Genomic DNA, 16660 nt, shown 5'->3' on the forward strand with positions numbered 1-16660 from the left:
GATACAATACGTTTCTCGCGCTTTTTTTCCGTTCCACTAGTGGTCGTTTTCTTAAATAGATTTTAACTTGCGCGTAATATCTGGGTTAATTTGGTACAATTAATATATTTATTTGTCGCATGAAGTTTACATTGCTGCTGTGATTTATCTAGATGTCGCACGGTTGTCTTGCATCCCGTTCTTTGGAGCGCCGTCAAGCTGTTTTCAGCCCAGGACAAAGTGGACAAACTCTAGTTACCCCTCCTCCTTACCTTTACTTCCTCCCCTTTCCCTCTTTGCCAAGGAGTCCAGCCAGACTCCTTGGCAAAGCCAGTTGAGGTCATTTTCTGCGTAGGCGGTTGGGGGGGGGGGGGGGGGGGGGGACCTAGGTGTCGTCGCTAGGTGTCGTCAGCGGTTGGTCTAGGTAGGGTGCCTCGATGTCCTCCTCGCCCGCCGCTGTGGGCGAGGAGGACATCGAGGCACCCTAGGTCTAGGGAGTCGCTAGGCGGTGGCTTCCCTCATGGACAGATCGGTTTGCTCATTCCAGAGGTAGAAAGCGTCTTTTTATTTTTAATTATTTTACTTCTTTCTTTTTTTTAGGGGGGGGGAGGAGTTGAGGTGGGTCTGCTGTAGAATAGGATATGTCGACGACCTCTATACATTTTTTTTTTTTTTCACATTCGAAAACAATCTCAGCGGCCCCAGCGGTGACACTCGATCGGCAAAGGAAACAAACCGCCGTCTCCCACACACACGCACGCACTCGTTTCTTCGGGCGGCTTTAGGAACGGACAATAAAGAAACACGCATAAATGCACGACCTATTCGCTTACCCACGCTGGTGTCGTCGAACTCGACCCACGCATACAAAGGACACACAAAGCGAAACTCGTGGTGAGGTCATCAACAACGAAAACAAACACATTCCGCGCGCGGGGTGAGGGGAGGGGGGGTGAAGGTTGCGCGTGCTTAGACGTGCGTTCTTCGGAGGCAGTGACACACAACACTTAAACGTCTCGATACTGCACAGTGGATTGTTATACGGGAGGCGCCGTAGTGGAGGTCAGCGGATTAATTTCGAACACGCGGGGTTCTTTAGCGTGCGCCCAGAGGACTCTGAGCGCGGTACGCGATCGTTTTCTGGCATTTTATACTCACGTGGGAACGCGGCCGCCGCGGTGCGGAGTCGAACCCGCGACATCGGGCTCCGCGGCATATCGTCATGGCCCCTGAATCATCGCGGTTGGTACATAGCAATCGCACTGCACACTGACGACCCTACAGCGACAGCCCTCCGACCTATAGCTCTGCTGTGCAGGATGCTTGCCGCTTGCTCAGACTCACTCACCTTCTTTGCCTCCCTTTCTTAAAGCGGTTGCCTTCTCGTGACAGTTGCGCATCGTATATATCGAATTTACGGCGCATCTCACTCGTCCACGTAAACGGCGGTAACGCGCTATATGCAGGAAGGTGAGTTGCACCATTGCCCCAGGACGTCCACCACCTCCTGCGTCGTTTCCGCCCGTTCTTTCGGTGGTCGTCGCTTCTCTTCGAGCTGCTTAACAATGTCCTTAAAGCTCTGGCTCCGTAGCTGTAGGTTCGCGCGAACACAGGGCCTGCGCGACGCCGTCCTTCAGCGCTCATCGTTCGTCGACCTCAAGCGGATGTGTCTCTCGGATGTGTAATTGGGGAAAGGGGGTCCAGGGGACGGTGCGTCGCCGAGGGTCCGCTGGTGCAGTGAGCGGGCGAGGGCGGACGCGAACTCTGCGAACTCCCGTCAGCGGAAAGCGCCTCTGGAAATTAGGAATCGATGAGAAATAAGAGATCACGCGAAATGGCCGGTTACTCGAATGCGTTTGTTCAGTGCACTCGTCGACACAGAACAATTAATTTATTCATTTAACTATTTGTTTATTTTGCAAGAAATTAAGTCACGAACGTGAGACGGAAACAGCCCGCAGTGCATATGGACCAAAATTACACACATCGCATGCGCACGATACGGTGATAATTGCAGGAGCCAAAGCGAGGCATTTGACCTGCAGTCGGCCCGTAATTAGGCTGATATTCTATAGCCGAGAAGAGGAGTAACAGGTAAACGGGTTAACTGAGCGGTTTAATACGTTACCATATACGTCGTCAATTGGAGTAATCGCAAGGAGGACAAAGACAGAGGAAACGCGCACTCGAGAGTGGCAGAGTATCTATAAATTGAGTGATGCGATTGCAAAATTTGTCGACGCCGGGCAGATTCGTTTGACAAAACATGGATCGGAGATCTCCGGGGGAAGACTCTATCGAGTGCGACGAATGAGCGACCCCAGCCCAATATTTGGGGCCCGGTGGCTTTTCGCGTGTCTCTTCTGAGTGACATATTAACGCGAAAGCGTTGAAAGCCTCGCGTCGCAAAAAAAGAAAAAAGAAATCCGGTGCCGGCGCCTTGCGTCGGACGTCGTTTGGCGAAAAATCATTCCGTACCACAACCACGCAAGCCCTCCTCGTGGCGCAGAGGCGCTACTGAGCTAATTCAATTCCTCAAAGTAAGATGCGTCAGTAAAACAGTAACGCACAACCTAAACACCACCAACAGACATGACAGCATCGGATTGCAATTTGAGTATACCAGAAAATATAATTCTGTCACGTGGAAACTCAAACGTAAACCCCTTTTCCTGTGTTTCTACTATTCACAGCACAGCGCGCTGCGCTTGGCTCCTCGCGACAACAACGCCAACAACAACCATCCAGATGGCGGCCGCCTCCACGCATCCGCGGCCCACGCAAAAGGCCGCGATTCTTCAGTTTTTGAAGTAATGCAGTTTTTGGAGTAATTTCTTCAGCTTTTGGAGTAATGCAATAGAAGAACATTAGAAGCAATAGAAGGACCGTGTATAGGGTTGCTCAGAAAGTTGAAAGTTAGAACTGCGACATAGGGAAGTGGAATGTGAGCATGCACTGGTTAGAATGGCTAATAGAGATAGTCAAATGATATAGAGTCAGTATACGTGGCACAATATTAATTAGTTCTAGCACTACACTTTCTGAGCCAACTTGAATTGGTTAGCTGTTGGTCCATAAACTGAAGTACAATATATGAGACGTGATAGTCTGTAGAACTGTGATATATGATTAGAAGCGCCTGTGTAGTGAGACATAGCCTCCTATATACTGACTGGGAACTTAGTTCAAAAGTTTCTTAAATATTAGTACGCTTTATTCATCTTCTTCGTTACTGCATGTACGTGATTATGCCATGTAAGGTGTTGGTCTACAAGAAATTAAAACAATAGCATGGTTAGCTTTCTAGAGAGTTTCTACATTAAAAGGCAATTTTCCACACTCAGTGACCGGCGAGTACAAAAAAAAAAAAATACGATATTACTTTAGGAAAAGTTTAGAATTATTTTATTTCGATAGCTATTAAGAACACCGGCTGCGAATTCGATTAGCGTTCTTATGTAGGTCTTCCTCATTATCAGCTGCTTTAAGTGCATTTGTGCCGTCTGCGCATGGGACACATTCCTCTAGTAAGTGGGACGGGCGGTCATATACAAATAATATATGCTCATGACTTTTTAAACTAAAAGCGTGAACAAATAAATAAATAGATAAATAAATAAAATGCGCTCACGCACAGTCCGTCTGCCTTCGTATGCCGTCAGAGCAGAGAGAGAGCGCCAAACAGACGCCGCCGTCCCGGATGCCTCGTTTCTGGCCCAGTTGCGTGCAGCGTTGCGAAGCCCGGTGCAGCCGACCTTTCGGGCTCGACTCCGCTGAGCGCTACTTTCCCAGTCGGACAAAGGCTTAGAAGAAAGAGAGAGGAAAGAAAAAGGAGAGAAAAAGCCATAGCTTCAGCTGCGACTCAAAGCTAATAAAAGGACGTTTCGGCGGCTCCCGCAAAGCTGGCGCGCGGGAGCCGAACGTCATTGTAGTCGACGTCTATGCGTATTTCGCGAGGAGCGCCTCCCTGGCGCCGAATGCACCGAATGTTTTATAGCTTTCCGGCCACTCGTGCAGCAGCACGCGGCATCTTCGCCGCTTTTACTCGGAGCCTCGCGAGAGACAAGACGTCATTTCGGCGCGCTGCTGGTACCGCCTGCCTGGCGTTCATTTTCTTTCCTTCCTTCTTTTTTAAATTGAGGGGTTTAACGTCCCCAAACTTCACCATGGGCTATGAGGGACACGCCGTAGTGGGGGACTCTGGATTGATTTCGACCACGTGGCGTTCTCTAACGTGCGCCCAATGCGCAATACACGGGGCGCTTTTTTCTATTTTTTTTTAAAGGCGAAAGCCTTAAAGCTCTTATGTTGCAAAGTCGTGCTGTGAGGTACAGAAGATATCACGTGACCCAAGGAAGGCCAGAAGCGAACCAAAGCATGTTCAGCCGTGTATAAGAGATTATTAATGATCAACACAGTTAATTGAGGATTAATCATTGGATATATTACTGTGGATTAAAGCATATTAAAGCGCATAAGAGTGTACTGCGGAGGGTTAAGGTGTATTAACGTCGATTAAGGTGGGTTAAGTAGTATTACGTTGGATTAATGAGGATTAAGGTGGTTGAGGTGAATTACAGTAGGCTTTACAAGTTAATAAAGGGAAAATGACACATCCACCCAAGCGTATAGCTAAGTGCTACAAAGGAAACCCATACGGGTTCCTCGAAAGACAAGCTTCGCAGTTGAAGAAAAATTCGCCCTGGTCCGGGACTCGAACCCGGGCCACCGCCCTTTCCGGGGCAGCCGCTCTACCTTCTGAGCTAACCAGGCGGCTATAGCAGATGGTAGGTGAAGTCGAATTTATCGACAACTTCAGGAGCAAAGGCAAGAGTTTGAAGCTATAGTTGTGCGGAAACCCGCGAGGTGGAAAGAAGTAATTAATAAAGATAAAACGAGACATCCACCCAAGCGTAGCTAAGTGCTACAAAGGAAACCCATACGGGTTCCTCGAAAGAAAAGCTATATACGTCAGGCTTTACAAGGCTTTCGCCTTTTCGTCTCTTAGGCGATCGCTAAGGACACCTAGGCATTTTTTTGCATTCAGCCCCCGTTGGAATGCGGCTGCCGTGGACAGGATCGAACGCGTGACCTCGAGCTCAGCAGCGCAAACGCCACAGCCGCTGGGCTACGGCGGCAGGTTGGACGCGATGACGTAAAATATTCATGTCGGAAATAAAGTCGGACGCACGCGGAACTCTACGAAAATGGTTTGAGCATTTCGTAAATGTTCAAATACACCGACAATATCATCGATTTCGTAAATATTGAAACTAATTTGATCTGTGGAGCACCCTGTCGTCACGGCTAACGCAAATAGCACAATTCTGATGCATGAAGTAGGTCTCTCGAGGATCTGGATACACGAGAAGTCGGAGCAAGTGTTATAGCTGATTAGAACAAAATATCGCTATTTAACTTTTCTGGGCAATCACTATATAAACTGTTGAGATCACCGTGGGCGGCCCATCTACTCGGAGCAAGAAACTGCAGCACCAGTCTTGAGATTCTCGCCTTCGAACTTACTGCAAAAGGCATTGTTCTTCAGCTTATTACATTGGTTTTTTAAACAAAACGGCCTTTCTTTTATCGGTTTACAAGCTTTAAAAGTTTAAAGGTAGCGGACATCTCGAACATGTTGCCAAAGTGGTTACACATCTCGCGAACTCGCCGCTTCCAATTGGCAAATTCCATAACGTGAGCCTAAGAAGTTAATTACTAGATGTTCGTCAATTCGTTCATTACCGATGTCGAACTATCTTGGAAGTAACGTCCACCTCCTCGAGCAGCCGAGGAGCAGAAGAGCTTTACTTATTTGCCGCCGGCGGCATAAAAAAAAAAAAAAAAACTCTGTTCGGATTAAATAAAAAGAAAAATCCGCCTACACTCCACCCTGTCAAAGTCGTTGTACAGCGAAGCTGTTGCCTACGTTAGACCAGTACCACCACCGCAAGCGACGTACGTCACGTGCTCAGTGGCTACGGTGTTAAGCTACGAGCACGAGGTCGCGGGATCGAATCCCTGCCACGGCGGCCGCGTTTCGATGGGGGCGAAATGCGAAGACACCCGTGGGTACTTAGATTAAGGTGCACGTTAAAGAACCCCAGGCGGTCGAAATTTCCGGAGTCCTCCACTACGGCGTGCCTCATAATCAGAAAGTGGCTTTCGCACGCGCCGTTGTCAGACGGGAAGAGGACTTGCCATGGCCTACCCGGAGGCGCCGCGCCCACGAGCTTAAAGCCCCATAATTCAATTCAACGCGCGCACGCGCACGTGTGCGGAAGTGCAGCATACATCTTCATTCTTCTAGGCACTCCACCAAGCGCAAGCGCCTTATTTAACTATTTGAATTTTTCAAACCAAATCGCGTCCGGAAATTCGTAAAGTACGACATGCACACAAGCTGCAGACACGATAGCTTCGGGCTATAATTCCAATATACGAAAAAAAAAGATAATTCTATTGTGCGGAAAGTCAAAGACAAAGACATCTTCCAGTTGCCGTTTGAGGTCTGCCTGAGTAGCGGCGGCCGCTAGGTGGCGGTACTGTTTTTGGGTGAGCACGATCGAGTCCACGAAAAGTCTCGACCAAACATAAACTAACAGCTTCGGTGCAAAATGTGCAGAAAGAAACAATCGACGATGACTGTCGACGTAAGTGAATAGCTCGAACGAACGAAAGGACAAGCTAGCGAAAGAAAGGGAGAGCGAACGAACTCTTTCCGCGCCGAGTCCGACCCGAAAAGCTATTCGCTTTAACAGTTACGCCAGGTATATCTTAAGTATACGAGTACGGCGTGCCGATACAAAACATTTCGTGTGCGCGCATGCAGCGAGTCAAAAAACGTGTGGACAGGAGACTTCATGCTTACTCGTTGTTACTCTGCCTTATACGCTCAACGTGAGGATTGCACACAGGTGTTGATGGATGGACGGATGCTAGGAGCGTCCCCTTTAAAATGTGGCGGTAGGTTGCGCCACCAAGCTTTTTTCCTTATTTAGCCGGATGTTTTACCTATATATATTGTATATTCTTGAAAAAAAAAGAATTACCAGCATCAAATTTGTTTCCAAACGACACAGCGTGCCAACAGGCGGGGGTATATTTTAAAACAGCGTGAATTGACACGCGGTACGTATATATATATGTCAAAAAGTTTATTCAGACAACGTATGGTACAGTTGCCGAGGGCGCAGACCAAAAGGCAAGTGGATACCTGACAAGGAGTCTGCGCCACGCTGATGTCACGCTTCTAATTATTTTCCAGCTTTCAACGCGGTTTTCACCGGTTATACGACGTTGTCCTCAATCGTCGTCAGGGCACTGGAACATTTCCACCGCAAAATGATGCGTGTGGTATATCTTAGGCGTCATGTTGGTGAACCGGCACAGCGGTAACGTCTTACTTCAACTCCCCCGCGTTCCTTTTATTTCTTGTTGATCTGTAGCCGCGCCTCTCAATAATGCCCGACGGCCTTGAGGGTAATATAAATAAATAAACGAATTCAAAACGAGGCACCGTCTCTCGGGAGGTATTCAGAGGGAAAGCGCTAAGTATATGAGGCCCCGAGGTCTCGGCTCTTCTGCGATGAATGAATAAAACAAACTACTCACCGTAACGGAGCCGCGCCCTGTTGAGCGCCTCCTGCCTCCCCCCCTCCCACCCGACTCGCCTTGCTCTATTAAACCTGAGCATGCGCAGAGCGACGCGCTAAAGCCTCTTCGCACGCACGCGTGCGCCAAAAAAGCTATTTCGCATTCTCTTTGTCCCGGGACGCGGAGCGGGGGAAAAACAAAATGAGAAACTCGAAACGATAATTATCGCCGTGTGGAAGACGTCCGAAGAACAAAGACTTGCGCGCGTCTCAAGAGGTCACTCTGATTTCATGGCTGTGCGCGGATCCTGCGCGTAAACGACGGTCAGGAACTCCTCGACAGCCCCTCTCGCCCGCCCGTGTTCTGCGCCGCATAGCATTCATCGCCACTGTGATGAGAATGTATGGTCGCGGACAGACAGGCATGCTGCACAAAGTGTCATTGCCAAAGGTCGACGGAGCCCGCGTGACGGCGACTATCTCCGACTCTGGTTAACCGGTCTCAGCAGGGGATAAAAAACAAAAAGTTTCAATTTCGCCCGAAAGATGAAGCACCGATTGCTAAAGCAATAGTTGTATTATCGGCCGTATAAACTTATAAACATTCGCTCACTAACTGAATTGACAAGTATGGTGGCAGCGCGCATAAGCAAACGTGAACACATCGCCCACGCAAGCGCGGACACTCGCTGTCAGAACGCTGCACGCTGGCGTGAGCAAGCGAGGCAGCAGCAGCGAGCGAAGCGACCTTCGTGCGGTCAATCGCTCCAACGCAAGAGCAGCGTGAACACAGGGCCACGGCCGCTCGATGCAAAGAAAGGTTCTTTTGGATCGAGCGGCCGTGACAGGGCGCACAAACGTATATTGAGGCGTCTGCAGATCTCTTTCAAGATACGGCGCGCGCGACCGTGCGAAGCACGCACTTGTTGGCGGAGTCGAAGCCCCCCCCCTCCCATTTCCGTGCTTTCTCTCCGCTTTCCTCCATAAACAATATGGTGCGCGAGATTGAGCCGCGATCGTCAGTTCCCCTTGCGCCCGGTTGCGAAATGCGCAGTCGCTGCTGGAGCACAATGCAGGCCCCAATCCCTGCTTCCCTCCCTCCCATGCCCCACGGCCTCTCGCGCGACGGAAGACTTCGCTCTTCGCTTTCTCCTTCGCGCGCTCCGGATCGAGCCACGACCGTCGGCTTCTCTGGCGTGCTTTCACTCGCACTCGCACATACAGCATACGACGCGCGGCTACGGTGTTATCACCCTTGGACTTTACACGGAACATCACGACGACGACGACGGCGGCAAAAATGCGCTTGAAGTGTCCATGTAATTGCTATCGCAATAGTACCAAACGATAATTATTACCAACCTAAATTCACAGCAGCGGCAGACCACCGAAACCGCGCCCAAATTGCTCGCGAGCAAATTTGCACAGATATGGGCTATACCCGCGCGATAAGCACGTTCTCACCAGCGAAAGGATGCTCAGCAGAGCAGCGCATTAGCCGACGAGGAGGAGAACGAACAACTCTTATTTACTGTCACGACGTTACCTAAATTAACCCTTCCCCTCCATTTTCTTTTTTCTTTAGTCTTACAACATTGCTTTTTCTTTCGAGTTGTATGGAACGCAATGGGGACGTCATGTTCGTCTGTCTTTGGACAACGGTCTTCTGTTGACGTCTCGCAAGGTTAAGCACATATTTAAAAGGCGCGCGGAGTTCATGGCTCTGTTTGAGAAGTTTCGACATTGATGTATACAGCTGAACTTGGATGTCCAAGCTTACAGTCTTCGGTCTGGATTGTAGAGCAACGTTCTCCGTCCGTCCCATAAATCGCCGCCTCGCACACTTTTGGCGCCGAAGGATAACGACTCGTTTCTGCCGAAGCTTTGAAAGTGCCCTGCAAGATTTTGTCAGGACTGTTGGCCTACCGTGGACACTAGCTATGACAATGATAGTGGTTATCATGACAATGATATTGGATAGTGACAATGATCGATAGTGGTTCGCGGTCGAGGAGACCATATACATCTAGCTTTTCTAAACACGAGCGAAATCTTTGGTTGTCGCATACTTTTCCCCCTATATATACGTGTATATATTTTTACCCGCAGGTCCCTTTGTCATGTGCTGCTTCGCCATTACTGGTCGCCGTACCAATACTGGTTTTTGCATTAAACTGCAACATCAATCATACTTGTTCATTAGGCATACTGCCTGTGTTACCTGATTTGACATCCACGTATGCAACTAGGATCAACGATGAGTGCTCGTCTTTCACTCGAAAATAATAACTCGCGCATACTGTCGGTTCGCAGGCCAACAAAGCACTAATGCTCACTACTTCCCTAATCAAATTCGCCATCTACATACGATAATTATTTATTTTTTAATTCGTCATCGTTTTGTTATACAAAGACGCTTCTTAAAGCGCGAGCTAGTAAACGTAGCTGGATTTTATTTTTGTTCTGGTATTGCACTACTTCGAGGCCTCAACACTAGGTTTTAGTGCGTTTGACGCTGTGCGCGTATTTACGAAAGCAACAAAGCGTGGCACAATTCTTGCTTTTCTTGCAATTACAATAACATTTTTTTTTCAATTGCTTCCATCCCAAATTCTGCTACGACTCCTTACTTTATTTCTTTTTATAAATATAATCGCCCGTTAATCTGGTGTCATCTCTCAATTGCAAATTTACGCACAGTTAAACCTCTCCAAGTTTATTTCCATAAAGTCATTATCTGTGCGTGCAACCACCCGAATCTTGGTCCATCCTCGATTGTATGTACTTGCCGTGTTTTGAAGGTCCATCGCCATCAACATATGCAACCAGGCACAACGGTAATCGCAGGTCTTCAACGCATAATAATAAATAAATAAATAAACACGATAGCGTGCAGCAGGCAAAAAAAAAAAAAAACACCAGTAATGGAGGGCAGGTGCGCAGGTAGTCGTCGCGTGGACATTGCGAAAACCAGCAAAAAAAAAAAAAAAATGCGTAATCGGCTGCGTGAGCCCCTGGTCTCACTGTCACAGCCCCAACCAACGAGAACCCATTTCTCCATTGCTGCGAGACGTGAAGCACACAGCAAAGGACAACAAACGGACGCCGATGAGTGCCAGCTTGGCAACAAAACAAACAAGCAAACCTGCCCGAGAGACCGCCAGCAGTGCCCCTGTAAAGCGCTCCTGCCCGCACGGCTCCACAGGAGGAAAGAGAAAGACAGAGGCCTGTTCAGACAGGGTACGCGCTGAGATGTTTATGAGTGCGATCAGATTTTTTTTTTTTTTTCATCTGAAAAAGAAAAACGAAAAAAAAAAGGGAGAACAATGAGAGGAGTAGGAAAGTGCTCTATGTACACACCGGGAGAAACAAGCACGAACGTCAATCACGAGGCCGACAGGTTGACCGGACTCTGGTCCAGCGCCTCGCGAAGCGCCCGGTTGTGCGCCCGCACCAGAGCGTTCTCGTCGGCGAGCTTACGGATCTCGTCGCGAAACACGGCCATCTTCTGCTGCGCCTGCTCGTCCGAGTCCGTCACCGGCGGTCGCGCTTCGGCGCCCGTCTGAGTCTGTGCATCGGCACGGGCGGCACGAGCAGCCTTCAGCTTGTGTTCCAGTTCCTCCACCCGCTCCTCCAACAGCAGGTACTCCTGGACGAGCTCCGACTTGCTCATCGAGTTGAGCCGCTCGGCGTGAACGTCCTCGTAGGCCTCGCTGAACTGCTTCTGCAGGAAGTCCTCTTCGTCTTCGGGCGAGCTGTAGAACTCGTCCGAGGAGTCCACGCTGTCGTTGATGCTGTTCTCGCGGTGCCGGTGGTGGACGCCGTTCATGCTCTCGTAGTCCGGCTCCTGGACGCAGTGGTCCTCCATGAGGAACTGCGTCGTGTTGTACGGCGCCACGGGCTGGCCGTGAGCGAACATTCGCTGACGAAGGCGGTTGGCGCGACGCGCCTCACGTTCCTCCAGTTCGCGGCGTTCCTCCCACGAAAGCTTGTAGTAGGGCTTCCACTTGCGCTTCTTGCTCTTCCCACGGCGGTTCTTCCTTTTCTTTCCACCGCACGAGTTGGAACGAACGAGCTTCGTGGGTCCGCCAGCCGAAGCTTCGGCGTCGTTCCCCTGGCGTCGCTCTTCGGCATCGACGGCGTCACCGCGGTTCTCCTGCACGTCACTGGGTGGAGCCACAGGTTCCGGGCAACTTCCGGCAGAGGGCTCGTTTCCGGTTGTCTGCTCGCCGTCAGTCGCCCGAGCGCCCCCAACGACAAGGTCTTCGCAAGGCGTTTGTACTTCGCCCATGACACGCTCAAAAAATGCTCACATCTAACACGTTCGAATCCGGAAATGAAAAGTCCGCAGTCATCTGAACAGATGAGCAAAACAAAAATCGATGCCGATACAGGCCCACCTCGCACTAGCCACACGATGCGCACTGCCCGACGCGCGGCGCAGAAATACTCATGCGCCTCGTTCGTTGTCTAGTTTGGTAGGTTTTGTCACCGCACCGCCGCCGCTGCGAAAAGTAGTTCCAATAAAACGGTGCGCAATATTTGATTATTGAAAGCTTTAGTCCACTTTGGTATGTCATATTAAAAATAATTGTACACTCAAGAGGTTTAATATGCACAATCAGTAAACATTGGCTAGCGTTATTGCAATTTCACTGCGCAAGAACACAAACGCGCAGAGGACGAGGAAGCTGCGAATTGTTCGCGTTTCTTGCGATGGTGGCCATTTAAGCAGCTCTCAATGGTGCGTGGAATTTTGTCTCTGCGCGATTGTATTCAAGTGCCTCGCCAGTATTTTTCTGCTCGGGAAGGACACCTGCGATTGCGCCGGCGTCGTGCGTTGTTCTGGATTACCGGGGGCGCCATCCGCCGGGTAAAGTGACCAGCTAGCCGCCGCGGCACAGCCAAGATGGCAGACATTTTTACGAGGCGGCGGCGGCGACGGTCGAAAATTTCTATCAGATAAGCCATTCCCGTATTTAACACTACAGTAACGTAAACTGCCTTTCGTATTTGTGTACAGTAGTTGAAATTAGAGCTCGATGCGCAGTCGCGGTGAGTGTAAATTTGTGTTTTAACTTGATAAGGCTCAGTGTGGACGCGGTTGCAACATAGGGAGAGGGAAAGGGCAAACGTAGTCTCCGTAGCGGGATATGGGAAAGGGTGTGTCGTTGATGTCGGTGAGGAAAGAGGCCAATGGGAGAACAAAGCGAAAAAAAAAAAAGAAAAAAGTGTGCGTAGTTGCTGTGGTCGCCTCAACTGGGCGCTCCTCAAGAAGTGCAACGTAGGCAGCGCGTTCTCGTGTTTTTATTCGTGTTTCAAGCTCCGCTGGACCCCGTGGCCGTGGACCAAACCTGGGAGCTAACGGCTTTCCCGCATTTGGTTTTGTAATGCCACCTCGTCCTGCTAATGCTGTGGAGACGCGGCCAAGTAGTCTGGTCACGACCCAACTGTGGAAGCGTTCAAGAGCCATATGCCGATTGTCTCAATTGGTCGACGAAAAAAAAAAAAATGTTTATAAATAAACGACCTACGTTTCGGTGCAGGTATCGCATCGTCGCAACCGTGCGAAGACAATAAACATCCCTGCTTTTTTCGTATCCCTCTCTCTCACTCTCGCTTGCCCTCGCCGCGTCGTATGTGGCACGGCGGCCGCGATTATCGGGCGGGGCGAGCGAGCTGCTGGTGATGATCAGCGCAGCAACGGCTTTGGTGTTCGTGGCCTTCGTGTGTCGTCGTCGTGCTCGCTTCGGTCCGCTGAACGGGCCTGGCGGACCCCGGGCACGCGCGGTGTGTATCATCCGAGACGCTTCAGCTGCGCCCTGAATAGATGCTCTCTTTCGCGGGGCGAGCGGGACTCGTTAGTCTCAGTTTTCGCAGCTGTTATCTCTCCCACCAATGTTTTCGGGAACGCCTCTGTTCATTCCCCCTCTCCGACTTCTGGAAAATAAATAAATAAATAGAACGTCGCTGCAGGTTTCATTATACTCCTAATCCCGAGTGCTAATATTAATCTTCCGTTTACCTGCGTAAGGACAATCCAGCGCGCTTGTAGGAAAGCTTCCATATAGCAGAATATTAACACCGAATTCGTGGCGAAATACCCACATGACCTCGTTTTGTTTCTAAACGTTTTCTTTCTCCTCCATGGAGTCCGCAAACCGCTCAGCTGGGCTCCGTTGCGGCAAGCTGTATCATACGGAAGTTTGCTTACGGATCTCAAGGTCGTGTGTTCGAGTCGTAAATGAAGCCACTGCGATTTTTTTTTTTTTTTACAAGATTGCAGCGTGCCCCGTGAGAGCGATATTTACTTTCACGCTATATATGGTTGGCGTCAGGCTAATCCGTAAAACCAGATTCGCGAGGCTGGTGTCGTGCTTGGAGAACATTTCGTTATTTAGCCATCTTTTCGCCAGTTCACGTCATAGGCCGGGGTTCGAACTCCGGCCATTCACAAGTTCGTCAGCGCTCCCAAATTTTCTGAATTAGCCTCGCCGAGAATTCAGTTTTGCGCCAGCTTCACCTTACACCGGTGCTGCACCGTTTTAACGAAGCAGCGGCTCCGTGCAGCTGCAGTAGCGTGTGCATCGTATGCGTTGCGTATGCGTTCGCGGTCTGAAATGAGCAGAAGCGAATGCTCCAGTGTAAATGGCTCTCCTAAATAGGCGAATTCGCAGCTACAGCGCTGGTTGCTTTGTATTTCGTGAACGGGCGCGTCTCCGACCGGCAACTTTAGATAGCATAGTCTATGAAAAGCTGTTTTTCGCTTACAACAACACCTGTGCGTGAAATCGACGACAACAGGCGGGCTCACCATGTGTGGGAAGTGCGCTTGACGCGAGCCTTTTGGCTAAGCCCGCGCCCTCTGGGGGCATGACTGCCTTGAACGGCAGATAAAGAAGCTGACCGTAAGTGTGGCTGACGTAGGCGTTCGTCCTGCGTCTCTCCTGTGTATTACGCTTGCTCTAAAGAGAGAGAGAGAGATAAAGCTCTTTAATAAAATGCAGATAATGCTGCAGGCTCATATGGCTTGCTCTAGATATTGTTTCACGCTGATACGAACCAGCAGCCCCGCAGTGATAGTTGAACGAGATAGACTCCCAAGCGTTTCAGAAATGTGACATGTTAATACCTACGGGGTGCGGCGCCTGGAACGGGAGCTCCTTCGTCATCTGTCGGTCATCTGCGTTTCCGAGAGAACGAGCTTATACCTCGAACTGCTTGTTGATGACCGGTGATCCGACTACAGAGTGTTTGGCTGCTGCTGCTGCTGCTCTACCAATTTCTTTCTCTATGCTCTACCGCTGAAGCGCGGCTGTATCTCCAAACCCGGACAACACGCGATCTGGGCGAAAGCGTGCCGCCAGCGACTTCCAGTGCGAGAACGGAGCAGCGGAAGGTCGCCCGTAAGGGGGGAGGATGTGGGGAGGGGGGCTTTTGCCGACTGAGCGCGGCTTGGTGGCTGCTCTCGCGCGGCACGTAGGCCCCCGGCGCTGTTGTCGCAGGCGGCCGCCGCTTTCCGCGTGTGACGCCGCCGACTGACCTTTTTGTCACAGCGTCGTGAACGTTTCGATTGTGAGAGCCCAATAATCGCGCAGTTTTTCCTTCGTTTATTTATCGGATTCGATCGCACCGGATAGGCGGCGCGCGCGGGCTCTGCCCCCGTGTGTTGGATGGAGCTTTGCGTAAAGAAGCGGAACTTGTGTTGAACGGGGACGCTGCTATACTAGACGATAGCGATGGATGTTACAAGGAGCGCGCGCTGTTGCGGTTTCTTCCTCAAAAATCGTGGAGTATATATATCGTGGTCGCCTGACTGACTGACAGACGAACGAGGCGTTTCGCCACGCCCAGTGTTGAGAACGGGATGGGGCTCTGTTCGGGAAAGCGAGCCTAGGCCGTGCGTTAAAAAACATTCTTCCCCACTGATTTTTACTGAACTTTTATCTTGCCCAGCACTCTCTCTCTCTCTCTCTCTTTGTTTCAGCAGCACTCTGACGTTGGCGCGTCCTGTGGCGACGCTGCAGCTGAGGTAGTTTGAAGTTTATTGCCAGAGGTACTACGTTCAATTAATGATATTACTTTCAAAATTGAACAAAACTATATCTGTATATAAAACACAATTTTAACAGCCGTACTATGAACACAAATTGGAATAGCCGTTAGTCGAAAGTATAAGTGTAAATAAAAACAAATAAACGAAAGTAAGGAACCTCCTACTAGCCACCAAAATGGCCTGAATGACAGCCTCAAATAAACAAACGACACAAAAGTAATGCGCTGGCATTGTCTGGCAATATGAATATTTTAACGAGTAAATGGGATGATGATTTGTGGTTCTGCCGTTTAAAACTGGTTGGCAATTACGCAGTTTCACACGTACACACGCACGCACACGGGATAAATCGCGGGGATTGTCCGGCAACCCAAAGTTGAGGAGTTTCCTTGTAATTTTCAGGAACAGTTGATAGGGGCAATGGTGCCTCCTTCTGGATACAAGCGTTTTACTTAAATATTCAAAATCAGTGACAGGAACACGTAAAGACAAAGAGAGCTGGTCGCAAGTTATGTGAAGGACTTCTCTATAGAAATTCTCGCTGGCAGGCAATTGTTTGCACTAAAAAAACACTACATAAACAAAAAACAAAATATCCAAGCGTTCTTAGCGATCCTTTGTTTGATTTCTTATCCGCACTCTTCTCTTTCTTTAAAATAAAGAGGACAGATGATTGTGCACACGGGCATGTTTCTCACGAGATGTAGTGATTTTCCTCATCTTACAAGCTCTTGCTTACGTATTAGCGTGTGCATGTTGAGTTCTTAATTACAGACTCGTCAGGCATTTATTGGTCGTTATCGTCCTCTTTTACTTCATCGCGCTATAAGTACGTCCTTGTAACGTGAAACACCACTATAGTGCGGTGTGCCACCATTCCTTATAAAGCAGCACCTTCGATCCTCTCAACGTTGCAGCTATGCCGTTCGCAATGCAGGTCGACGCTGCATCCGCTCCCTGATAGCACGTTACTGCCGTTTGTTTACATGCGTGCACAGTGTTGTAGAGTTTCATACATGACAGGCACAGC

At 49.7% G+C, this 16660-nt stretch overlaps 1 protein-coding gene and 1 long non-coding RNA gene across 2 annotated transcripts in view; both read right to left on the bottom strand.

The window, feature by feature from the left end:
- LOC142581951 (uncharacterized) overlaps positions 1-16660 on the bottom strand; it is a 77050-nt gene that overhangs the window by 13806 nt on the left and 46584 nt on the right. The window lies entirely within an intron of this gene.
- On the bottom strand, positions 10805-12033 carry Hexim (Hexamethylene bisacetamide inducible). Its single transcript, XM_075693416.1, has one exon. The coding sequence runs from the start codon at positions 11863-11865 to the stop codon at positions 10960-10962; it is 906 nt and encodes a 301-aa protein (XP_075549531.1). The 5' UTR covers positions 11866-12033; the 3' UTR covers positions 10805-10959.

This window comes from Dermacentor variabilis, chromosome 5 (assembly GCF_050947875.1).
Source record: "Dermacentor variabilis isolate Ectoservices chromosome 5, ASM5094787v1, whole genome shotgun sequence".
Lineage (NCBI taxonomy): Eukaryota > Metazoa > Arthropoda > Arachnida > Ixodida > Ixodidae > Dermacentor > Dermacentor variabilis.

Excerpts from the sequence above, each read along its gene's own strand:
- Hexim (XM_075693416.1), bottom strand. The coding sequence starts at position 11,865 with ATGGGCGAAGTACAAACGCCTTGCGAAGACCTTGTCGTTGGGGGCGCT.